A 24873-nucleotide genomic window follows, 5' to 3' on the forward strand; every position below is an offset into this window, starting at 1 on the left:
TGAGTTTATCACAGCATTAGTTTCAGAGAATATCAAGAGAGATGAAAAGTTGTTTTCATCATAGCCTCAAAAATCACAGACTCATACAATATGAGTTATTCATACACTCTGTCAGTCAAACATGTCCCTAAAACCATTCCAGATTCGGGGGGGGGGGATGAGATATTTTGCTGACAAAACATCAAAAGGACAACAATAATCTACCGTTATGGTATTATGGTTTTTCACCACTCCTGCCTAATTTTGAGAAAGAGAGAGAGAGAGAGAGAGAGAGGGAGGAGAGAGAGAGAGAGATGGAGAGTATATGGAACAGAAACATAGTACCAATACAGAACTTCATTATGTTGACAGGTGAGCTTAAACCTGGGACATATAGATGACAAAGCAAGTGCACTACCCAAGTGAGTTATTTTTTCGACCTTGTGTTTCATATTTTTAGATTTAAGATTCCAGAAATAGGCTTAGTTACTTTTATTAGATTATTGTATTTTTGGCAGCCCTAGTGTTAATACTGGTTTGACTGTGTATAAAAATTAATATGTTTAATAAACGTGAAAAGCAAAAGAAAATTACTTCCATTTTTGCAATGATATAGCTTTGTGCATATATGGATTCACTGCTCTCGAGCCAAAATTTCCATTATTTTTATTTTAGTTAAGGAGAAATACTATATTGCTTGAGCTTCCCCACTGTTGTGCTACACCATCCGTGTGGTGCCAGGTTTCAAACCTAGGTCTTGCGGTCTTGCACATGACAAGGCACTTGCCAAACTAGGCAGATTATCTTTAGATTCCCATTTCCATTTTTTTTTTACTATCTCATTGGATTAATTTTTCTTGCTGCATAATTTCATTGTTGCTGGCACAGGAGAAGAGAAAAAAAGAAGAGAAGAGAAAGAGGAGAGGAGAGGAGGGGAGGGGAGGGGAGGGGAGGGGAGGAGAGGGGAGGAGAGAAGAGAGATGAGTTGAGTTTTAGTGTTATTAACAACACCTTAATTGAGGCATAAGATTAAGTTACAAAATAGTTTAATTTGTTAATACATGAGGCTAAGTAAGTGGAATAAATGGTGGAAAAGTTAAGATCACTTAAAATTAACAAACCATGAACTCCATGAAAGAAGATCTGTTCAACTGATACTGTCTTTCTGTATCTTAACTGTATAGTTACTTTTGCATCTTGGAAAAAAGTAGCTTTTAGGGGCTGGGTGGTGGTGCACCTGGTTGAACATACAGTTACAATGCACAAGGACCCGGATTCAAGCCTCAGGGCCCCACCTGCAGAGGAAAGCTTCACAATAGTGAAGCAGTGCTACAAATGTCTCTCTATCACTTTCCCTCTCAGTATCCCCCTTCCTATCAATTTCTGGCTGTCTCTATACAATAAATAAAAATAACTTTAAAAATTAATTAATTAAAATAGCTTTACTAGGATTACAATGTGTAACAATAAAGTTGTTACCACACTGTGTTGCAAATTTTATACTAAGAAGTTCAACCATGTCTATAATGTAAAATGTAAGAAAAACAATAATTTTATAGAATAGGATATTTTCACATGTATACCTATGTTAGAATGCATAAAAATACAAAGCAAGCATCTTAAAGTTGCTTGAATGATGTGTCATAGGTGTTGCACTCAACTTGAATAAAATGTACTACCTATAGTGATCCAGATTCTTCCTTTAAAATAGCATTCTTCAGAATTTTCTGTTGAAGTGTGTCTAGCTATATAGGAAAAGAAAGAAGTATCTGCCCAAGGGCCATAAACAGGAGATTTACTGGTGTTTTATTTGAAATCATTATGAGAGTTTTGCTTTCTACTCCACAAGTGCAAGCTTTTATAAAAAATATATATATTCACTTAAATATCCATATAAAGTAATGATTCGAGATAAACGTATGGTTGCAGGTAACTAGTGACAAGCTGCAAAATATTCTTGAGTCATCATCACCCCAGTAAGGATGACAAGATATAGGAGTGTGTATATCTAGTTTTGGTTTTAAGAAAATGTAAGGAGTATAAAATAAGTGGAAGTGGTAGAATATAACCATAGTGTAGTACTTGAGCATTATCTACAAAATACTCACAATTTCAACAACCTACTTTTGACAACATGTTTATTATTTCTTCATCTTTTATTTTAAAATACTTACCTTTCATACTCATGTATTTAAAATTAGACTGCATTTAAAATTGTAATGTGCTATATAATTAGAAAAATGAGCACACTTTTAGCAGCGAAATCTCCTCAACCAATTTAAAGACAACAATGCTTTTCTAATCATTTAAGTTATATTCTAAAGATCAAAAATTGAAAAATTCCAGAGTGAGTGAGCTATTGGAACCCATCACTATGACCTCATATTTATTTGAATAACTTTTTTTTTTAGTTTAATTGCTCATACCACTCTAAGCCAGAGATGAGAAATGCTCTGGAAAAAAAATGACCACTTTTTTTTAAAGGTATGGACAGAGGCAGAGAGTGATTCAAAGCGACAACACTGAAGCTTCCTTCAATACAGTGGGGACAGGACTCAAACCTGGCTCACTCATATGGCAGAGTAGTGAATTCAATCAATGAGCTAGTTCCCTGGCCCTGATGATATATATCAGCAAACAATATGTTCAAGGTAAACCTAATACATTCCCAGCATGTCGACATAGTTCTCTTGTTTAGAATGTAATACTGAGTTTTCAAAATAGAATGAAGCCTAAAATAGATTGAAACTCAGATATTTTAAAAGCCATGACTTATATTTTATAAAGGTCAAAGAGATCATAGCAGACCTTTGAGTTCCAAATTTCTGTTTCCTGAACTATAGAATTAGTAATAAGCATCCCAAAAGCAAAGTCAACACATTATGTCCTTACTTCTGCCTGGAAGGAGACAGTAACACCCATAAAACAGTTACTTTGTCCAATACCACATAATTCATAAATATCCAGGATCTCAAACTAAATACACAGTGTTTTGTTGTCACTGGGACTTTACCACTCTGGGTCAAGTTTTTTTGTTTGTTTGTTTGTTTTGTTTTTTGCTTTTCGTTTAAGATAGGACGAGACAAAGAGTCAGAAAGAAGAAGAAGGAGAGAAGGAAAAAAAAATAGTACCAAATATTCCTTCAATGTAATGAGGATCTGGCTCAAACTTAGGACATACACATTGCAAGGTAGACATGTTCACAGGTGAGCTATCTTGATAGTTCTTATAAACACATTTTGAATAATCCTAGTTTATGCCATTAGCGATAATATTGCCAAATTATTTTTACCATGGAGACAAAGAAGGAGAGGGAGCAAGGGAAAGGGAAGAGAACATAGCACTCAAGTGTCTTTCAGTAAACATGGAAAAACAGAGCCCAGGTGGTGGCACACCTGGTTAAGTGCATATCTTAGAATGCACAAGGACTCGGGTTCCAGCCCCCAGTCCCCAACTGCAGGAGGAAAGCTTTGTGAGTGGTGAATCGGTGCTGTAGGTATCTCTCTGCCCCTTTCCCTTTCTGCCTCCCACCTCCCCCTCAATTCCTGGCTGTCTCTATCAAATAAATAAAGAGAAAAATAAAAGAAAAACAACACACTATTTAAATTAACCAAAATTACCAAATAAATTCAAAGGATGTTCTAAAGGATCTGTTATTTTCAAAAGTGTTTATACTTCAAGAATTAATGTTCTTTCAATAAAAAGAAAAAAAATGACCTTTTTTTTTTTTTTTTTTTTTGCCTCCAGTGCTATTGCTGGGGCTCGGTGCCTGCACTATGAATCCACTGGGCCTGGTGGACATTTTTTTTTTCTGTTTTATTGGATAGGACAGAGAGGGGGAAAAAGAGATAGACACCTGTTTCACCAGCTAGTGAAGCAAACCCCCTGCAGGTGGGGAGCCAAGGGCTCGAACCAGGGTCCACGTGTGGGTCCTTACACTTCTTAGTATGTACGCTTAACCCAGTGCACCACTGCCTGACCCCCAGTTGATTTTTTTTAAGAATCAACAACACACAACACCAAGGAATCTATCAGTCATGGAGTTAAATAGCTCTGTTCTTTAGAACACATATAATACCCAGTGTAACCAATTAGTATTACTATCCCTTGATGCAATACAAGCTCATTTCCTTAAACTGCTATTGCACTGAATTGAACTCCAGGGTTATAATTGAGCAGACATAAATTGATTTGCATGTAATAACAATGGCAGTAAACCTTTCCTGGTTCATGCAATACTCTCCATCTGTTAACAGAGAGCAACTTTAGGATATAGTATTCCCCAAAGGGAACTTACCCAGCTGGACATCTATAACACTTGGCTGGTTCTCCATGGGGAACAATGGCATGGGAGGCTTGTCTGTGAGTAAAGCTAGAAGATAAAAAAAAAATATATATATATATATATATATATAAAAGGAAATAAAAAATTGAGATAAATCACATGACAAAATGCTATTGTGCATGGCATTTAATGTTTGTAGACTTTATGGTGTATAAAAAATTATTAGACAGTATTCTTACATGAGTTATTATGCTATTCATATAATATCCATTTACCAGCACATTTAGAGACCACTGATTCACAGCAAATATTCTGTTTGAACAGCCACACTTTACAACAAGATCAAATAGATAAGATAGTCTTAGAGATTTTATATATTTGGGATGATAAAGAAACATATTTATTTATTTATTAATTTTTATAAAAGGAAGCATTGAAAAAACCACAGGATAAGGGGGGTACAACTCCATACAATTCATATTTTAAAAGTATAATTAGAGAAATACTAAATGCCCATATTTACTTTGCGATGCCAAATAGTATTCATAAAGTATAATGTTAAAGGGTATTTCCTGTGGATACATCACCTACATCTTTGAGTTACCTCTCACTTGCCATTTAAATCTCTCAATACTTAATAAAGCATGTAACTTCATAGGAATTATTTAATAAAAACAGTGATTGAGTATATTTTCTTTTCTTTTAGGTTAAGAGAAAACACACACACACACACAGACACACACACACACTCATTCTCCTCCCCACTAGGAGGAGGATTCTTTCTTTTTTCCTTTTATTCTTTAGCAGTTAATTGGGAAATGAATGGCTTACAGTACACCTGTTGACAGATTGGTACAATTTCTCATTTTCCCTTTACAGCTGTCTGCAAACTTATATCCTGTTCCGTCACCATATAGCAGAACCCTCTAAACTCCTTGACCCCTTCTATCTCCCTCCTTCTCCAGAGTCCTTGGCTTTGGTATAATATACCACACTGAGTTGAGTCAGAGTCAAAGCAATACTTTGTGTATACTTTTTTCTATTCGTGTTACTTAAGTTATTCCTATGAATGGGGGGTCACTCATTATTAGCCTGTCTCTTAGTTTATATCACTTAACATAATACCTTCAAGTTCCATCTAAGATAAGGTAAATGAGATGATTTCCCAACTTTTATCAGCTTAGTAGTATTCATATCTATATAAGTTCTTAGCCACTTAACTCTTTTTGGACACCTAAGTTGCTTCCAGGTTGGGTTATTATAGTCACAAACTGTGTGACTATGAACATGGATTTACACAAGTATCTTTGGACACATATCTTTATTTTCTTTGGACATATCCCTAGGAGAGGAATTGCTGTGTCATATAACTGGTCCATATCTAGAATTCTGAATAGTCTCCATACAGTTTGCCACAGGGGTTGGTTCAATTTATATTTACACCAGCAGTGTAGAAGAATTCCTTTCCCAAATGACCTTTCCAACAGTTGATGTTTCTGTCTGTTTTAATTAATTGGCTGAGCATCTTTTGCCCACCAATTTGTATGCAAAGAACTAAGGGGGTATGAAAATAAAGTCTTTAGTTTAGGCCATAAGGGTTATTACTGGGACTCTGTCTGCAGCAGGACTCCACCCCTCTCTATGACCATTTTGTTTCCTTTTGTTCTTTGATAGAAGGTGAGTAAGAAAGAGTGGGGAAAGGGAAAAAATAGGAGAGAAATATACAGAAAATACACTCAAGCATTGCACCACCACTCATGAAGTTTCCCCTTATAGGTGGGGGCCAGGGGATTGAACCTGTGTCCTAAGGTTTGATAACATATGAACTCTACTGGGCACATTAACACCCTGCCCAATGATTTTTATTTTGTTGATGTTGTAAATATTATCCTGTTGCAAAAAAAGTGACAACAAATTGAATAACTGTCATAACAGAATTTGAATCTAAATGTTAAAGTTTTGTTTAAAGTATATTGCTAGTGTTTCAAATAATATAAAGTATTGTATAATTAAAGGTAACTGAAACATTTAGGAAATAAAGTCTGCAGGTAACTGCATTTATACCTGTAAATATCATGTCAAAATCAATTTAGTATGAAGCAATGTTTTGTTCCATGAGGAAAATATTGGTTTTAGACTGTCAATAATTTGGGAGTAAATTAGAAAAAATAATTTGCTGACATTTTCCCATTTCAAGTACTTTATCTGGAAGATGAAGTTAGTGTTATATAAAGCTCTTTTCTTGATGAGTTTTTGATGGATTTATTTACTATCAACAATGACTGTGTGAACCTAACCAACTCTAACCATAATCTTACCAGTCATGCTATAATCTCTTACTCATTTTAGTAGCCACATAGATACAGAAAAAGTTTCTTTCGTGTCAGCAACGAATTCTGAAGCCAGTTATTTTAAAAATTATTTAAAGGTAGGTGGTGGTGCAATTGGTTCAGAGCACACATTGCCATGTGCAAGGACCTGGTTCAAGTTACGGGTCCCCACCAGCAGAGAGGGAATCTTCACTGAATGTGAAGCAGACCTGCAGGATTCTCTCTCTCTCTCTCTCTCTCTCTCTCTCTCTCTCTCTCTCTCTCTCCCTGCCTCCCTCCCTCCATCCTACTGTCTGTCTCTCTCTTCCATCTCAAATTATCTCTATCTTAACCAATAAATAGAAATATATATTTTAAAACTTTCAGTGACTATCACTATCCAGTCCAGCTATATTATACGTCACTTGTGATTTACAAGAGACATAATTTTCCCTTTAGTATGCTGCGTCCAATTGAAGCAATAAGTAAAGGAACAATAAGAAATAATTCAAGATAAAAATCATTTTTATAAAGGCTTTTTTTTATAAAGCATGATGCACCAGTGTTTCAGCTTCTCACATGTCTTCAAGTTGTTTTACAAATTGCATCTTTTTCTTCTTGTATGTCCCCAGAAACTATCAGGTTAACTCCTCATTCTCCCATTTCACAGTAATGTTCTTATCTCTTTCCAGTTGCTTCTTCGCTAGTTCATACTATATGTCAAGTCAATCATCTTTAGATAGTATTTTCCTTGAATATTTTATTGTTAGCTTAATGGGGTCAGGTGATACTGCACCTGGTTGAACACATAAATCAGCATGTGCAAGGACCCAGGTTAGAGCCTGTGCTCTTCAACTGCAGGGGGGATGCTTCATGAGCAATGAAACAAGTCTGCAGGTATCTCTCTTTCTCCCTCTCCACCCCCAGTATAAAATAGAAAGAAATAAAGGGGGTGGGATTGGCTGCCAGGAGCTGTGGATTCATAGTGCCAGCACTGAGCCCCAGTGATAACCCTGGCAGCAATAAAAATTAAAAATAATAAAAAAATAATTTGAAATCCCTTTCTTGTCTATAACATATTTTCCAAATTCCTTTGAATGTTTTGATGAAACCTATGGAATTAAACTCCATCCTATTCATTTTAACTCATGTCAAGCTACTCTCCACATCCTGAATAATTTTCTCTTCACCCTACCTCATTCCATCAAACTCCTCACCACATCATTATTCTCTAGATAAAATATGTGTTATGAATTTCAACTCTGTTCATTTGTATTGTTAATGTTTCCTGCAATTCATCTTCCTCATTCTGTGCCTTTTTAATTTTTCCCATTATTTAGTCAATGTGGAGACCCTTTCCCTTCATAAAGCTTTCTCTGAACCTGTCAGCCTATAATGTCATCCTCTTTATCAATTCCTTTACTGCAGAAAGTCTTAAATTCAAATGTTCTAATTTCTCATGGCATTTATACTGATTTTATCTTTGTTTCAATGTTCTAATTCTATGTTCATTATCTCAGAGTTTAAGTTGAGAGATAGTATAAAGACTTTATTTTCCAGGGCTAAGTGGTTGTATACCCAGTAGTGAGCAAACATTATCATGCATGCCTAAGGACAAAAGTTCAAGTCTACAGTCTGCACCTGCAAGGTAACAGTTTCACAAGTGCTGGAGAAATTCTGCAGGTAACTATAGAATAACATTCATATACTGTGATTTAAAATCATGAAATAAATTAAAGTTAAATAAAGTCCAGTCATTTATATTTTATTATTAAAAATCATTTTGGCTTCTCTGTAACAGCAATATGTATAGTTCCTAACATACAGATTTTCAATAATTAGCTTTCTTATTCTCAAGTGTGTTTTGCCTACAAATGAATTTACTTGAATATGATGCAATAGGAAAGAAACATCAGTAAGTAATGCATGTCATATTCAAAGATGACTATTTGACCCTACTTTCCTTGTGATATATTATTGCTGTCACTGGTCCCCATTCTTAACTCCATTTATGAACTATGGATTCATTTATCTGGATTTTATTGCTAGAGTAATAATTGTTAGCATTAACGATAATTTTCTATGACATATCCACAGGTATTTAATAATTTTCGAAGTGCTTTAGGATATATGAGCTAGTGTTTTCTACACAGTGAACTTGCAATTTAAGGAAGTATTTCACAATTACGACCAGTTTAAAGGTTACACCAGTGAATTCTCCCCCACCCACCACCGCAAGACCAAAGTTCCCACATTTTCAAAATGGAATGGTGGACAGCCAAATATTGCAGGCAGGAGACAGATAAATGTGCTTAGTACTGAAGCAATGGTTTTAATCCCTTTGACTACACACTAATTAACTCATTGACAATTGCTTTGATAAATAGTCAGTGGAAACAATATCTCTGTAGGAAATTGCATACGCAAACATTTCCCCAACATATGAATGACACTGTACCTACTTGAACTTATCCTAACACTCTATTAAATTCCGATAACACGTTAAACCTGAGGTTTACAATATGTTAAGAACATATGTGATGATAAGACAGCAACTCCAATAGTTCCTCTAGATCCTGACCACTGGCCAGAAAGAAGTCTATAAGTGGCCATCATAATTATAGCATTTTTTAGCTACAGCTCACACGGATATATTCTTTTTTTCATTTTTGTCTCAACTATAATTTATAGTTTTTGTTTAGAAAATGAAAAAAATAATTGTCAACACTATAACTCCTGAACAACAGAGTACAAATATGCCACTTGTATTAGAAATATGATTCTTAATTTCTAGAGGGAGAGATTGAGGTCTGAAATAGTCTTTGAATTTGTTGCTCAAGTCTCATAGTTTTATTGAAAGAATGGGAGGAAAGAATATAGCCTGGTTCTAATATTTAGCCCACAATATCTCCACTGCACCCCCTCTGTAGTTGTATATGTCTAATTATCCATGGGATTTATATGGTTGATACTTATTTTAGCTATTTCATTTCTATGTAAGCAGAATTATCTGCCTGTACAATCTAATCAGATAGTTTGGGTAAAATTCTTGATCGATTTCCATTAACTTAGTATAAAACTCACCATCAAGATAAAAACTTGAATGCAACTAGTATAAAAGTATCAGTCAAGAAGACCAGGCAGTGGTACACCTGGTTAAGTACAAGGTCCTGGGTTCAAGCCCTAGGCCCCCACCTGTGTGTGGGGGGGACCTTCATAATTGGTGAAGCAGTGCTGTTCCCCTTTCTTGGGTTATACTATTTCAAAATTAATACTTTCTGATAATTATGGCATATTTTCACATAGTTTTTGCATCTTTCATTCATGATCTTCTTTAAAAAATGAGTAAACAAGTTGTTCAAATATTTTTTAAAAGTCACTATAAATAATAAATCAGTTTATTTGACATTTTTTAAATATTACATGATATTATTACAGGTCACTGTTTCGGTGTCCAAGAATTAACATCGAGTAAATTTTTTACTGCTCTAAAGTATGTTCATATCCTTATAGCATGATCTACTTTCATCTTCAAAGTAAAAAAAAAAAAGAAAGAAAAGAAAAGAAAAAGAAAAAGAAAAAAAAAGGTTACATAATTCTCATAACACATTACTTTGACCTTCTTATTCATTCTTCCACTTAAGACCTTTACAATTTTACTGAGTTCACATATATAATCCAGGATATTAGCCCTATATTAAAGTCAAGTGATTATCAATCACAATTCAATATAATATGTCTTTGGTATATAACCTTAGCAAAATAGGATATGGATACCACTGGGCATAATTAAACCAAGCACTAATATATCATATGAAACCATCAAATAATGTAAATGAAATTGAAAGCTGAGGAATATAACAACAGGCTATTATATGTGGAAAAATCATATATATATATATATAGTATTTTTATCAGTATCTTCCTGAGTCTGATTTTAGCCAGGCTCCACAAAATAAATAAGCAATATAAAATTTATAGTAAGAATTCATTAAGGCATTTTTCTCAGTAGATTGGACTAGTATTGATACTTTTATTTTCAGCTTAATGCACTTATTGCATAGTTGCTAAGTCCGTGAAACATTCAGAGATTATCAATGTGATGGTTTATATTGTAAAATAGTAAAGAATAGCTAAATATCTCTTAAGCAAATTTAACCATTCAGATGTGTGAATCCTAGTGAAGACTGCAGCTATGGATATGAACTTTTGACATAAAAATATGACAAAATACTTTTCTAAATCCCAGGCCAGTGCTTTGGTGGATACTGAATGTGACGTAATATTTAGAACATAGAAAGAAATGAACTGTACTCTTATGTAGAGAACCATTCTAACATAATGTCTGACATAATTGGAGGTCTGGAGTCAAAAATAGAGCTGGTGTCAGTCACAAGGCATGGTTCTTTTACTCCCTTTATGTTAGCTTTGCATCTAGGGTACTTTTTCCATGAGTTTAAATAACATATTCATGCAACACTTAACAATGGATATGCTTCTGAAGGTGTTGCTGGATATTCCATCATTGTGTGAATGTCGTAAAAATTCATTTATACAAGCCTAGACAGTATAGTTTACTTTATACACAGATAGGGTTTATGGCACATCCTATTGGGACCACATAACTGGGACCATCCCTGATAGAAAATCTGATAATAGCACATGGTTGTATTTTCATGAGAATGAGTCAAGTTCATGATCACACAAATCCTAGAATTGCAGGATGTTGTTTTCACTTTATAAAGAAACTGAAGCTCAGAGGAGTCAAATTACTCTCCAAAAGATACACAGCTACTAAGGATTTATATCCCAGCTTCAAAACTTTTAGTCTTTAACTTTTTATTCTCATCTAGTCTTCACAGCATTCATACCAGCTATCAAAATTGGTAGAATAGTTATCCAAATATATGTTTTTGACTCTAATGCTGGAATATTTTCTCCTACGCATCTCTAGAATGAATTTATAACAGCATTTCAAATAAATTTAATAATTTTAGAACAATGTCTGAAAATAAAGTCATTTTTCATTCCACTTTCATCACTGAATTGAGAACCTAGCCCTTCAAATCCTTGATTAATTTCCCAAATGATGGCAGTCCTCTGGGAGGTTGGTAAGTTTGTTCTCTGTTTTCATAAAACTGATGAGCATTAATTTAATTAATCAGATGTAAGTTGATGTCCTATGATGGTGAAATTGATTTCGAAATGAAGACAATTATGACTGATCACAATTCCAAGGTGGAAAATATAGCCTAAGTGGTTTCAAAGATGTGATTACCGATAGCAAAATAATCACAGAAAAGAATTAAAATCAACTAAATTTAAAAAGTACTTGTATGTTCCAATTATTATTTCATTAAGTTCAAATGGGAAGCTGGTAGAAAAAAGTTTATTCAGCTTAGGAGCCTATGTACCCTCTGCATTCCTGTAGGTCTGTGCTCACATTCTGTGATCATGAGTAGGGACTTTCCAAGCTGCCCCAATTTCAGGACCCATCTTCCTCAGGTGGTAGATAGAGTATGTTATCCAGCCTCCCTTTGGAGGATGGAACATTCTCTAATGTTGTTGATTTACACTGAGAGCAAGGTCCTATGGGAGGGAACAAAGGAGTCTATTGTGTTGTTCTTGATGGAGATGACCAGTGACAATGGAGAGAGGGATCTATTCAAGGTCTAGGCTCATCATGTCTGTGTCAGAATATCAGGATTCCCTGACTAGGGCACCAGATGATGGAGTGGCTTTATAATGATTAAAGACTCATCATTAAATTATGCCAGTCTCTTTTTCTTATTCAGCTTTTGCAGTCCTTACTTTGATAAGGTTAGCATTGGGGTGACTGAGGGAAATACAATAGGAAGGAGGTGAGGTGGGTATCTAGGTGTAAGCAAAAACTATTTCATTAGGAACTTAGAGTGTCTTTTTAGGTCTTTCTACATACTTGCTTCATTTAGTGACTCACTGCAGACTATTGTGCACTTTTGCTTCCAGGTATTTAGGCTCCTAGGCTGAATTTGGGCCTCAGATCAAATTGATGGGGTCTATAGTCAACAATATTTATAGACATTTCCCAGATTTTGGAGCCATTCTTTTCCCTGATCCAGCTTTCTAGCCCTTTTTCCAGCTATCGCATCATCTCCCCAGACAATAACTTAGATCCACCTGAATATCAGATGTCAGGCTCAGGAAAAAAAAAATAGTATAATCATGAGCCCCAGGGAATGCAACTAAAATAGTCCTACTAGCTATCTTCAAAACAAAGACCCCACATCTTCAGCTGCAATATTCCAGCCTTCAGATTAATGATTATTCAGGAATGTGTTTGGCTTTATATGTTAACTCTTTTTTTTCAGCCACCAGGTTCCAGATGCTACCATGATGCCAACCAGAGCTCCCTGTGCAGATGACCCCACCAATATGTCCTGGAGCCCAGCTTCCCCAGAGCCATGCCCCAGTAGGGAAAAAGAGACAGGCTGGGAGTATGTATTGACTTGCCAATGCCCATGCTCAGCAGGGAAGCTATTACAGAAGCCAGACCTTCCACCTTCTGTACCCCATAATTACCCTGGATCCATACTCCCAGAGGGTTAAAGAATCGAAAGCTATCAGGGGAGGGAATGTAATATGGAGTTCTTGTGGTGGGAATTGTGTGGAGTTTTACCCCCTGACTCTGTGTTTTTTTCGGTGTTTCCTTTTTATAAATAAATTTTAAAAAAAGGTTATTATGTGCAGAAAATGAGCTAGAAAAAGCTCAAAAATTTTCAATGCATGTCTTCTAAAATAAAGTACCTTATGTTTTAGAATCAGCCCCATAAACTTCTATTTTAACTGATATTTTAGCTTTGAAAGTGGTGCAAGGCCTGTACAGTAATTAACTTGAATAGTGTGCCTGCTTTGTCATACATACAACCCAACTTCAAATCTGGTCCCACCACACTGGAAGAAATTTCAGCATTGTGGTAGCTATCTCCTCTTCACCTCTTTCTTTCTATCTGAAAAAAAAGTGAATTTGGAGTGATAAAACCTTGACAATGAAATAAATAAAAAAATATGCACATATTTTCTGATAGTGTGAACATTTCTTCACTTGTCATTAGCATCACCATATACTATTTTCTAATTATACTTTCTAATTTGTTTAATAGAATAAATCTTTGTGTGTCTGAATGCCTCCTAAAAATATCAAATATCAAAATACTGAACCCAGGGCAGAGGCAAAACTGTATTGCTTGCCCAAATGGCTTGCGTTTCTGTGGCCACAGAGATCCCAGGTTCTTTCATATATATATATATGTCATTTATGAAAGAACAAAAGGCTTTTCATGAAACTTTATACTGTGGGGGTCATTTCCTGGTTTTACAAACAGAATGCACACTAAAGATTGATCATGCTGCATTGTATGACTCTGTCAACTGCTCTAATTTTATAACTTTAACCAAAACCCAGGCCTTGAAGACCATTCTTTAGGATTTATGCTAGCAAGATGCACCTCACTAGCACACAGCCATTTAGTCTATATATTTCCTCAGAGAAGAAAATATCACTGCCTGGTTGTTGAAGAGAGAATTTAAGCTTCTATAATAACATAAGTTCTTTATCCCTGCCTATCCTATTTATGTCCAAACCTTGCTAAAATCTGTTCTGTCATCATTGGTCTGATCTAACCCTAATTCAGAGCAGATGATATATATATATATATATATATATATATATATATATATATATATATATATATATATATTATGATTTTATGAAGAGAGTCTCCAAACTTTTAAAAGACATCTGCTACGCACTATGTAGGACATAAACCCCATAATGTCACTGTTGAAAGCAAAGGATCTGAATAAAGGTTATCTGAGGTTCTAGGTTGGTATACTGGGAGCTTCAGGGAACATAGTAGGCCTCTGGAGGGATTAGCAGCTCTGTACTCCTTCCCACATATCTAGACCTACACTTCTCTTCTGTTTGAATGTTCTACTACATCTATTCATAATAAGCTTCTGAACTAGAGGGAGATACAGATATCACAGTATTACTCCATAATCCTTCGTTGCCATGAGATGATGCCAGAGCTCAAACCCCAATGTTCCCACACAGTGCGGATGGCATTCTACTAAATTCTGGTTTCTGATGATGCTTTGGATTGAAGCTGATACCTTTGATGCTCCAGAATTCCAATTATACTTCCAGAAGTCATGGACAGGGAATAAATGGGGTCAAATCATCTCTCCTACCAAAACAACAAATAATTACAACAAGAGACCCAACTGAAGTGATAATCTATAGCTGAAAGACATGCAGCCTCAGCCTCAGGTGGGTGCTTGCTTTCACGTGGATATGGCACAAAGGGATCCAGATTAAAGAACAGCAGTTAAATCAGAGCTCTGGGTGGCATGGAGCTGAGCTGCACCATTTTGGCGATTTTGTTTTAAGCACAACAAGCAATGAAGGTTGTTCCTAGTGCTGGAAGAAAAGAGAAAGAGGCTTAAAATCTCTCAATCTTTGATTTATGGGGTATTGATCCTTCTGAATTTAAGGTGAGGACATAAACAAAGATTTTGTGACCTCAAGACAGCACAAAGCAACCACCACCCCTCATCCCACCTACCATGGATCATACAAACAAGAGAAGTGTAGAGAACACAATAGTACCACCTGATGGACATCAATAACCAACACAGAGTAGCAGCAGTTGCATCTTTCTCCTCTTCCTAGTCAGAAACAAGTCAATCCAGGCAAATGTGTTCAGCAGAATGAATGATACAGAGGGAGGGACTGTATAACACACCATATACAATGGTTAAACCAAGAAGAAACATGGCAGAAATGAACCCGGACAAAAGCCCAGATAACCACCCCCAAAGGATTTTGAGGACAAGACCCAAACACTAATTGAGGTATTAGTCACAGGAGTGAGTAGAGTTTGAAAGTAATATCATCATAAATAGGGAAATAGCAAATGAGATTATGAAAGAAAATACTATCTCAAGGTAATTACAGAGCTGAAACCTGAATTAGCAGAACTAAGAGCACAACTAGCTGAACAAGTTAGTGCAGTATCAGAACAAGGTAACAAAATACCCGAGCTATAAAAAACAACAGAGAGGAGAGAGAGAGTAGAATAAGTGAGGGAGAACATAGAATTAGCAAGATTGAGGATGAATTAGAGAAAACTAAGAAAGAAGTAAGAGATCTCAAAAGTTATTAAGAGATACTGAAAACAACAACAGAGGCATATGGGATGACTTCAAAAGAAGCAATTATTAGCTTGCCAGAGGAATAAAGGGAGGGAGGTGAAAAAAGGATTCTACAGGACATAATACCTGAGAACTTACCTACTCTAGACTACATAAAAGACATAAAGGTTCAAGAAGCCCAGAGACTCCCAAACAGAATTAACCCAGATCTAAAGACATTAAGACACATCATATTTAGAATGAAAAGGAATAAGGATAAAGAAAGGATCTCGAAAGCTTCAAGAAAAAAACAAAGAGTTACCTACAGGGGGAAACCCGTAAGATTATTAGCAGGTTTCTCCATACAAATATTATAGGCCAGAAGAGAATAGCAATGCTCAATGAGAAAAAAATTTCAACCAAGATTATTATATCCTACTAACTGTCATTCAAACTATATGGAGTCATAAAAACTCAAAGAAGCAAAGTTTTAACAAATCAACTCTCACCAAGCCTGCCCTGCAAGCATTTCTGAAAGGTCTCATAAATAATCACAGCATCATAAACACGCCATATATCAGAACACTCTAAAACTTTAGAATAAAGATATTTAAGATATTTTAGAAACTATCTTAATTCTATTATATCAATAAATGACAAAGGCCTAAATTTACCTACTAAAAGGCACAGAGTAGGAAGATGGATCAGAAAACACAACCCAACTGTATGGTGTTTGCAGGAATCCCATCTAACTCAACAAGACAAAGATAGAATCAAAGTGAAAGGGTGGACAATAACTGTATGAGCCAATGGACCAATCTGACACCATAGACCTTAAAACAAATAAAATTTAAAAAGATAAGGATGGACATTACTTAATGCTCAGAGGATCAGTCAATGGTCTCAATGAGACCTCAATGAGAGGTCTCAATGAGTATTAACATCTGTGCACCCAGTGAGAGGCCATCTAAATCCATCAAGCAATTACTGAAAGGGCTACAGCAATATATTAACAGAAACATAGTAATAGTAGCGGATTTCAACACCACTTGAATGTTAGATCAGAAATTATCAAACACTTAGAGGAAAATATTGGCAAAACTCTTTTTCCATCTAAATTTTAAAGACATCTTCAATGAAATTAGTCAAATTACAAAACAAACAAACTAAAAATTGAACAATAAACACAAAGCAGAACTTGAAACACAAAGCAGCACCAAAGTAAAGGCCTCTGGGGCATGGGAGGGGGTTTCAGGTCCTGGAACATGATGGCAGAGGAGGACCTAGAGGGTCATTGAATTGTTATGTGGAAAACTGAGAAATGTGAACTTAGGTAGATGGCATAATGGTTATAGAGAGACTCTTATTCCTAAGGCTCCAGAAACACAGGTTTATGGTGAATTCACTTTCTCTGCCTCATCTTGGATGGAGCTCGAATACATTATGTTAAGTTAGATAAATCAGAAACAGGAGGATGAATACGTGGTGATCTCACTCCTAGGCAGAATTTGAAAAACAAGATCAGAAGTGAAAACTCTGAACTGTACTTGGACTAGAGCTGGTGTATTGGACCAAAGTAAAAAATGTTGGGGTGGATGACAGGGAATGTTCAGACCCTGGAATATGATGGCAGAGGAGGACCTAGTAGGGGTTATATTGTTGTGTGGAAATGTAATGTATACAAACTATTGTATTTTACTGTTAACTGTAAACCATTAATCCTCCAATAAAGAAACAAACAAAAAAAGGTTATCTGAGTTTGAATGTTCTCTCTCATTTACTGTGTGACCTTGATCATGCTCTTAACTCCTCTGGGATTCTATTTCCTTAACACATAAGAAATGATAATGCTATTCACTGCTTGTTATTATTACAAGGATTAAAATAGGAACATAATTCTAAATTGCATGATATTACTCACTTTAAGTCAAGTATACTTTAAGGATTCAACAGGTATTAATTTAGTATTTACAACAAATATTCCTATGAAATACAGACTATTGTTTCCATTGTATAGATAACATTCATAACATTAAGAAATTGGGTGGCCATCATTAGTAATCTCCATCAGGAAAAACATCATAAACCTTTTTGTGGATAGCTATAGGACATTGCACTCAATGTAGAACAACAGTGATAGAAATTGCTCCATCCTATATGAACCTTTAGTTTCCTGGTTATTAACCAAATTAATCTGTTTTAAAGCTTAATGTTTTTCAGTCACCCAGATGCAGATGCATCCATGCCAGCCTGACTTCCTTGTATAGACTACCTAACCAAGGTGTCTAGGAACCCCACCTCTCCAGGATCCTACCCCACCAGGAAAAGATAGAAACAGTCTTGGGGTATGGATCTACCAGTCAATGCCCATGTCCTATAGAGAAGCAATTACAGAAGCCAGACCTCCACCTTCTGCACCCAGTAAAGTTCTTTGGTCCCTATTCCAGAAGGATAAATAATAGGGAAACTTGCAATAGAGGGAAGGGGTTATGCAAGCCTGGTAGTGGGAATTATATGGAATTTTACCCCTCTTATACCACAATCTTGTCAATAATTATTAAATCATTAATAAAAACTATAAAAAGTGGGCCCCACCCTAAGGTTCCAGGACTGGGGGAAATATAGGTTCTATAGTGGAAATGTGAGGTTCTTGTTGTCTTAGGGTTCAAGAAGACAATGAATAGTTATTATTATCGTCACATTATTTGGTGATAGGGTTAACTTTGGAAAGTCCCTTTGTTAAGGTTTGGGGTATAGTACCCAGCATGTTGTATATAGCTGTGCTGTCAGTTGATTCTGTTCTCCCTGGTCTAGGCTATTGGGAGAGAACATATCAAAGACAGCCTATATATTAAAAAGTCTCAGTCTGTGTTTTAAGAAGTTCTAGACATATCATCAGTTTTTTGCCTCTCATATTAATTAAATAGTGGTTTATATAATGTTTACACTTTAATAGGATTGTATATAAACACCACTCCCACCACCAAAAGACTGTGTCCCATCCCCACCACCCACCCCCTCCCCCACCCTCCACCGTGCCGGGAAGCCCAATGGCCACCCTCCCATTCACCACAGGGTTTTTACATTGGTGTCCTGCTCTCGATTTAGTCAGATCCTGCTTTTAGTTTCCTTTGCTATTCTTCTTTCTAAACTTCTGTTGATGAGTGGGATCATCCCGTACTCATCTTTATCTTTCTGACTTAGCTGACTTAACATAATTCCTTCTAGCTCTGTCCAAGATGGGTCAGAGAAGGTGGGCTCATTGTTCTTAATAGCTGCATAGATTCCATTGTGTATATGTACCACAGCTTTCTCAGCGACTCATCTGTTGTTGGGCACCTGGGTTCCTTCCAGGTTTTAGCTATTATAAATTGTGCTGCTATGAACATAGATGTACACATATCTTTTTGGTTGGGCATTATGGAATCCTTGGGGTATATCCCCAGGAGAGTAATTACTGGGTCATATGATAGGTCCATGTCTAGCCATCCTTGTGAGAGTTCTCCAGACTGCTCTCCAGAGAGGCTGGACCAATGTACATTCCCACCAGCAGTGTAGAAGGGTTCCTCTGTCCCCACAGCCTCTCCAGCATTTGTTTCTGCTGTCCTTTTTGACGTTTGCCATTCTCATAGGAGTGAGGTGGTATCTCAATGTTGTCTCTATTTGCATTTCTCTGACAATCAGTGAACTGGACCAGTTTTTCATATGTTTGTTAGCCTTTTGGATCTCCTCTGAAGTGAATATCTTGTTCATATCCTCTGCCCATTTTTGGATGGGGTCATTTGCTTTTTTGGTGCTAAGTTTGCTGAGTTCTTTGTATATTTTGGTGATTAGACTTGTCTGATGTTTGGCATGTGAAGATCTTCTCCAATTCCGTGAGGGGTCTCTTTGTTTGTGTGATAGTTTCTTTGGCTGTGCAGAAGCTTTTCAATTTGATGTAGTCCCAGTGGTTTGTATATGCTTTAGACTTCCTTGCAATTGAGTTTGATTCATCAAAGATGTCCTTGAGGTTTAGGTGGGAAAGTGTTTCACCAATGTTTTCCTGTAAGTATTTGATAGTTTCTGGTCTGACATGCAGGTCTTTGATCCATTTGTAGTTGATTTTTGTTTCTGGTGAGATAAGGTGGTTCAATTTCATTCTTCTGCATGTTATAACCCAGTTTTCCCAGGACCATTTATTGAAGAGAGCCTCCTTCTTCCATTTAATAATTTGGGCCCCCTTATCAAAGATTAGATGTCCATAGGTGTGGGGGTTTAGATCTGGGCTTTCAATTCTGTTCCGCTGGTCCGTATGCCTATTTTTGTTCCAGTCCCAGGCTGTTTTGATGATGATGGCATTATAATATAGTTTGAGATCTGGGGGTGTGATGCCTCCATTTCTGTTTCTTTTCCTCAAGATGGTATTAGCAATTCTAGGTGCTTTCTGGTTCCAGATAAATGAATGTAGTATTTGTTCTATTTTCTTAAAGAAGCTTGGTGGATCTTTGTTGAGTATCACATTAAATTTGTATATGGCTCTGGGGAGAATATTCATTTTGATTCTATTTATTCTTCCGACCCATGATCATGGGATGCCTTTCCATTTCTTGGTATCAGTTTCTATTTCCTTGAAGAGTGATTCATAGTTTTCAGTATACAAGTCTTTCACTTCTTTTCACTTCTTTTCTGCATGCTTCTCTCAATTCAAGTCAAATAATATTGCATCCACGGATCACAACCTAATCAACGCAACGAGTGCCACCCCAACATGCTTCACTTAAGACTGTGACCAGAGACTTCAGTTGTGGAATGACAACCCTTCAGCTTCATCACTCGGGTGAGACCTTTCCTTTTATAGTATTCTCTAATTCCATTCCAGGTGTTCCACTCTCCAATAAAGTCCCCAAACCTAGATATAGTCCAGGTCCCCTGGGATAGAGCATAGGTTCACACGTGCCCATAAACTAGGGAAAAATATATACCTGAAAGCAGAAGTACACAAGAGCATGCAGGGAATACCCCCAACACTTCATCTGTACTATTCCAGTCTTTAGGTCCATGATTGTTCAACAATTTGTTTGGCTTTGTATGTTAACTCTCTTTTCAGCCACCAGGTTCCAGATGCCAGCAAGATGCTGACCAGATTTCCCTGGACAGACGACCCCATCAATGTATACTGGAGCTCTGCTTCCTCAGAGCCCCACCCTACTAGGGAAAGAGAGAGGCAGACTGGGAGTATGGATTGACCAGTCAACGCCTATGTTCAGTGGGTAAGCAATTACAGAAGCCAGACCTTCCACCCTCTGCAACCCACAATGACCCTGGTTCCATACTCCCAGAGAGATAGAGAATGGGAAGGCTATCAGGGGAGGGTAGGGGATATGGAGATAGGGTTATCGGAATTGTGCGGAATTGTAGCCCTCTTATTCTATGGTTTTATTAATGTCTCCTTTCTTTAAAAGAAAACTATAAAAATAAGAAATTGGGTAATGTGCTTGATTGAGATCATGCAGCTAGTACAAAAAGGAATTTTGAATTCAAACGGTCTGACTTCATTGCCCTTGTAGGGTATAAATTTAACAGAATTCAGGTGTGTGTGTGTGTGTGTGTGTGTGTGTGTGTGTGTGTGTGTGTGTGTGTACATAAGTATTTAGTTCTACAGAACCATAATAAGTATAATTAAGAAGTGGATTTTCCTATCACATGTTTCCTTCTAAAGATTCTCCAGCATTCACTCTGGATTTGAAACTTTTAATTTTGAATAATTTCATTATTATTTTTTCTTTTTCATACAGCTAATATTTGTCTTTGTATGCTTTATTAATTGATCTGATTTATGATTTTTGGAGAATCACAAAATAAAAGTACATACATTCTATATATCAATTCTTAAAATATTTGTAGATTGATTTCATTTATCATCTACCCTTCGGAAAAACTTCTTTTCTCTAGACTAAACACTCTAAATTCCTTCAATTGTCCATTTTCTTTTAAGTGATATGCATTCCAAAACTCTTGACCATCCTAGAAATCCTTTTTTGGGCAAACTCAAGTATGTCAATAATGCTTTTAAATATGGCATAATAAACTGAGCAAATTCAGATGTCATCTAAAGTTTAGTGGAACCAATAGAACTATTGTTGTGTACCCTGCCTTCTTGCAATGCAGACTAAGTGTGAATTAGCATTTTTGGCATCCTAATCACCCTGCTTATGCTCTTAGCCAAATAAAAGCCTGAGACTGTACTTTTTTTTGCAGTTGGATTTTTGGACTTGAGTAAAAAACCTTTACATTTTTTTCTGATTAAATGTCATCTGGTTAGTCTCAATCCATCATTCCAAACTACTGAGGTATTCTTGAAGAAGAATTATACCTCCCAAAGAATTAACTGTCCCTCCCAACTTCCTCTCATCTGTGAATGTGATGAATCTAAACTATATGTCATTCAAGTCAGTCATAAAATTGCATGATAAGACAGCACCCTGAGAGAGGGCTAGCTGGTAGTCAATACCATTTATTCATTAATTAATATTTCTGAAGTATACTTCCCACAAAATGATTAGATTTCCACACTGTGCCATTATTTCTTTGAACTTACCTAATGTAGTAGATTCCTTACCAAATTGGACAAGATAAGTTATTCTGGAGTATGGCACAAAATGTAAAGTAAAAAAAAAGAATAGAATTTAACATTAGATCATTAAACTAAGTGTAAAGTCCTTCTAAACGGCAGAACCTATGTGAATTCACAAATCATATGTCCATAAAGCCAGTCCTGAATAAAAGCATTCCTATGATAGACTTCAAATTATTCAGGAAAATCTACTTCTTTGTTCTGCCCTACTACATACCTAGAGTACATGTGCTACTCTCTATTGCAGTTAAGTACAATGATAACTCTGAGTTCTAGCCAATGTAACATTAATAAAAATGTTATTTTCCATATCCAGGCCTGGACCATATAATTGTCCACAAAAGTTTTTGAACATTATTTTCTTTTCCATCAGTTTGGTATATAAGGATATTGGCACATATTAAAGTTACATGCTAAATAAATACTGTAAAACTTCAAAAATGAAAGAACATTAAGTGCTTGAATAAAGAAAAAATCTACAGAGACAGAGAAGAATAAAAAGACTATAGCTTTAAGGCTTCTTCCAATGCTATCGTTACCAGGCTTGGACAAGCTCACAAATAACAGTAACTATTTAATTACTATGAGAGGGGGAAAATGGATTGACTGCCATGAATTCTTTGATGCACAGACCATAGGCTGAATACATGTTCTTTCAATTTAAAGACTTAAGACTTCAAATTGGAAATTAGACTGAATTTTTAGTGGGCTCATATTGTTACTACATTTCTAATAATGACTTGTTCTTTTAAATATTGTCTCCAAAATACTTAGACCAGGGAGAACAAAAAATACTAGTAGCTAGGGGGGGAGTTAGGAAGATGGCGGCCTGAGAAGTCGCTAACAGCGAGTGCTCTGATCGCATCGTCGGCAACGGTAGGATTTTCTGCCTTTAGCAGGCCAGTCAATAAGGGGGAATACCAAAGAAGTGATTACAGTTTAATTTGGGTTAAGAATTAGAGTAAAGGTGACACGGACTAGCGGGGCGCCAGAATTCCCAGGCAGCACCTGGCAAGGCGAGTGCGCAGGGCATTGTCCTCCGCCAGCCCAGGAAGGCGGCTCCTCCGCCGGTTGCAGAGCGCGGCAGGCAGAGGACCCGGAGAGAGCACTTTAGCTCGGGGGCTTTCTCTTGGGAGTCTCCAGGGTCCACCGCGACCCTGAGGGCGCATCCAAAGACTTCTTGAGTATAGCTCTCATTGGATCAAAGGACTTGGAGCTAGTTTTCATTTTTGAGAAATCCTTTAAAAAAGTCTGGAGGGGGGGTTTCCCGGAAGATGGCGGACTGAGAAGCGGCTAGCCTTGGAGCTCCGGACACATCTCGTGTAAACAATAGGATTTTCTGCCTTTAGCAGGCCAGCCAATAAGGGGCCATAGCGGTGACAACAAGGAGGTGTCTATAACTTAATTTGGGTTAAGAATTAGAGTAGGGGAAAAAAATTCTTTTTTCTTCCTTATAATTTTCAAGCATACATCCTTCCCGCTGCCCCCCCCCCCCCATAAGCAGTGCCTGGGACCAGCTACTAGCAGGATACCCCATACCACCAAACAGGGTGTTTTTTTTTTTTTAAATTCACTGATACTCATTTGGGAAGTTCCTCACACTGCTCTTTAATTACAACTCTTCTTCTTATCTTCTCCCGTTTCTCTCTCTTATCTCTCTCTCTTTTTTTTAATCTTGTCATACACTTCTTTCTTCTTTGCCTTTCTGAATTTGTGAATTACTTTGGGGAAGAAATCTGACCCAGAGTGGACTCTCTATGTGTGTATCTCTGCTCTAGTTCCCTTTACACTCTTGTTACCCCTAGAATATACACTGGATAGTAGATTTGCATAACTGTCTATTCTTACTATCCTCTCTTTCTTTTCTCTTTCTTCACTGGGATTGGGTTACTATTTTTTCACGGACTGGAGAAATTGTTTGGATAACTGGTAACGATTAAACTCCTTCAATACTTACTTCAGTTGCTACTGTTATTCCGGAGGTTGGTGAGTGCAATTGTCATAAAGGTATTTAGTACAATGTTACTTGTGCTCAAAACACAACAACTGAGGAACAACAGAGCATAAAAAAAAGAGAGAGAGAAACACATAAAAAAATGGGTAGATTAAAAACAAATAAAACTGCTACCCCAATGAATGAAGACAAGAGCCCAGAAGAAACCACAAATCAGTCAGAAGTAACCATAGATAAGAAAAGTATGCAAGCAATAATAAACTTATTAATCACAGAAATGAAAACAACATTGGAGGAAAGGAATGGCAGTATTAGGGAAACAACAGTTGAGACCCCCAAGGAAAATACTGATTATCTTGAGACAATTAGAGAACTGAAAGCTGAAATAGCTGTAATGAAGAAAGAAGCTGAGGCAAGGGAAAGCAGAATAACAGAAGCAGAAAACAGAATTAGTCAGACAGAGGATGAGTTAAAGAAAACAAAGAAAGTGGTGAAAGAGCTTACAAAGAGATTGAGAGACACTGAAAACAACAACAGAGACATATGGGATGATCTCAAA

General features: G+C 36.5%; 1 protein-coding gene across 1 annotated transcript in view; it reads right to left on the reverse strand.

The window, feature by feature from the left end:
- The window catches only part of IL1RAPL2 (interleukin 1 receptor accessory protein like 2), a 781557-nt gene that overhangs the window by 436479 nt on the left and 320205 nt on the right, over positions 1-24873 (reverse strand). The window contains exon 4 of the mRNA XM_060182659.1: positions 4277-4351. Within this exon, the coding sequence (XP_060038642.1) occupies positions 4277-4351 (75 nt within the window). The remainder of the gene's footprint in view (positions 1-4276; positions 4352-24873) is intronic.

This window comes from Erinaceus europaeus, chromosome X (assembly GCF_950295315.1).
Source record: "Erinaceus europaeus chromosome X, mEriEur2.1, whole genome shotgun sequence".
Taxonomy (NCBI): Eukaryota; Metazoa; Chordata; class Mammalia; order Eulipotyphla; family Erinaceidae; genus Erinaceus; species Erinaceus europaeus.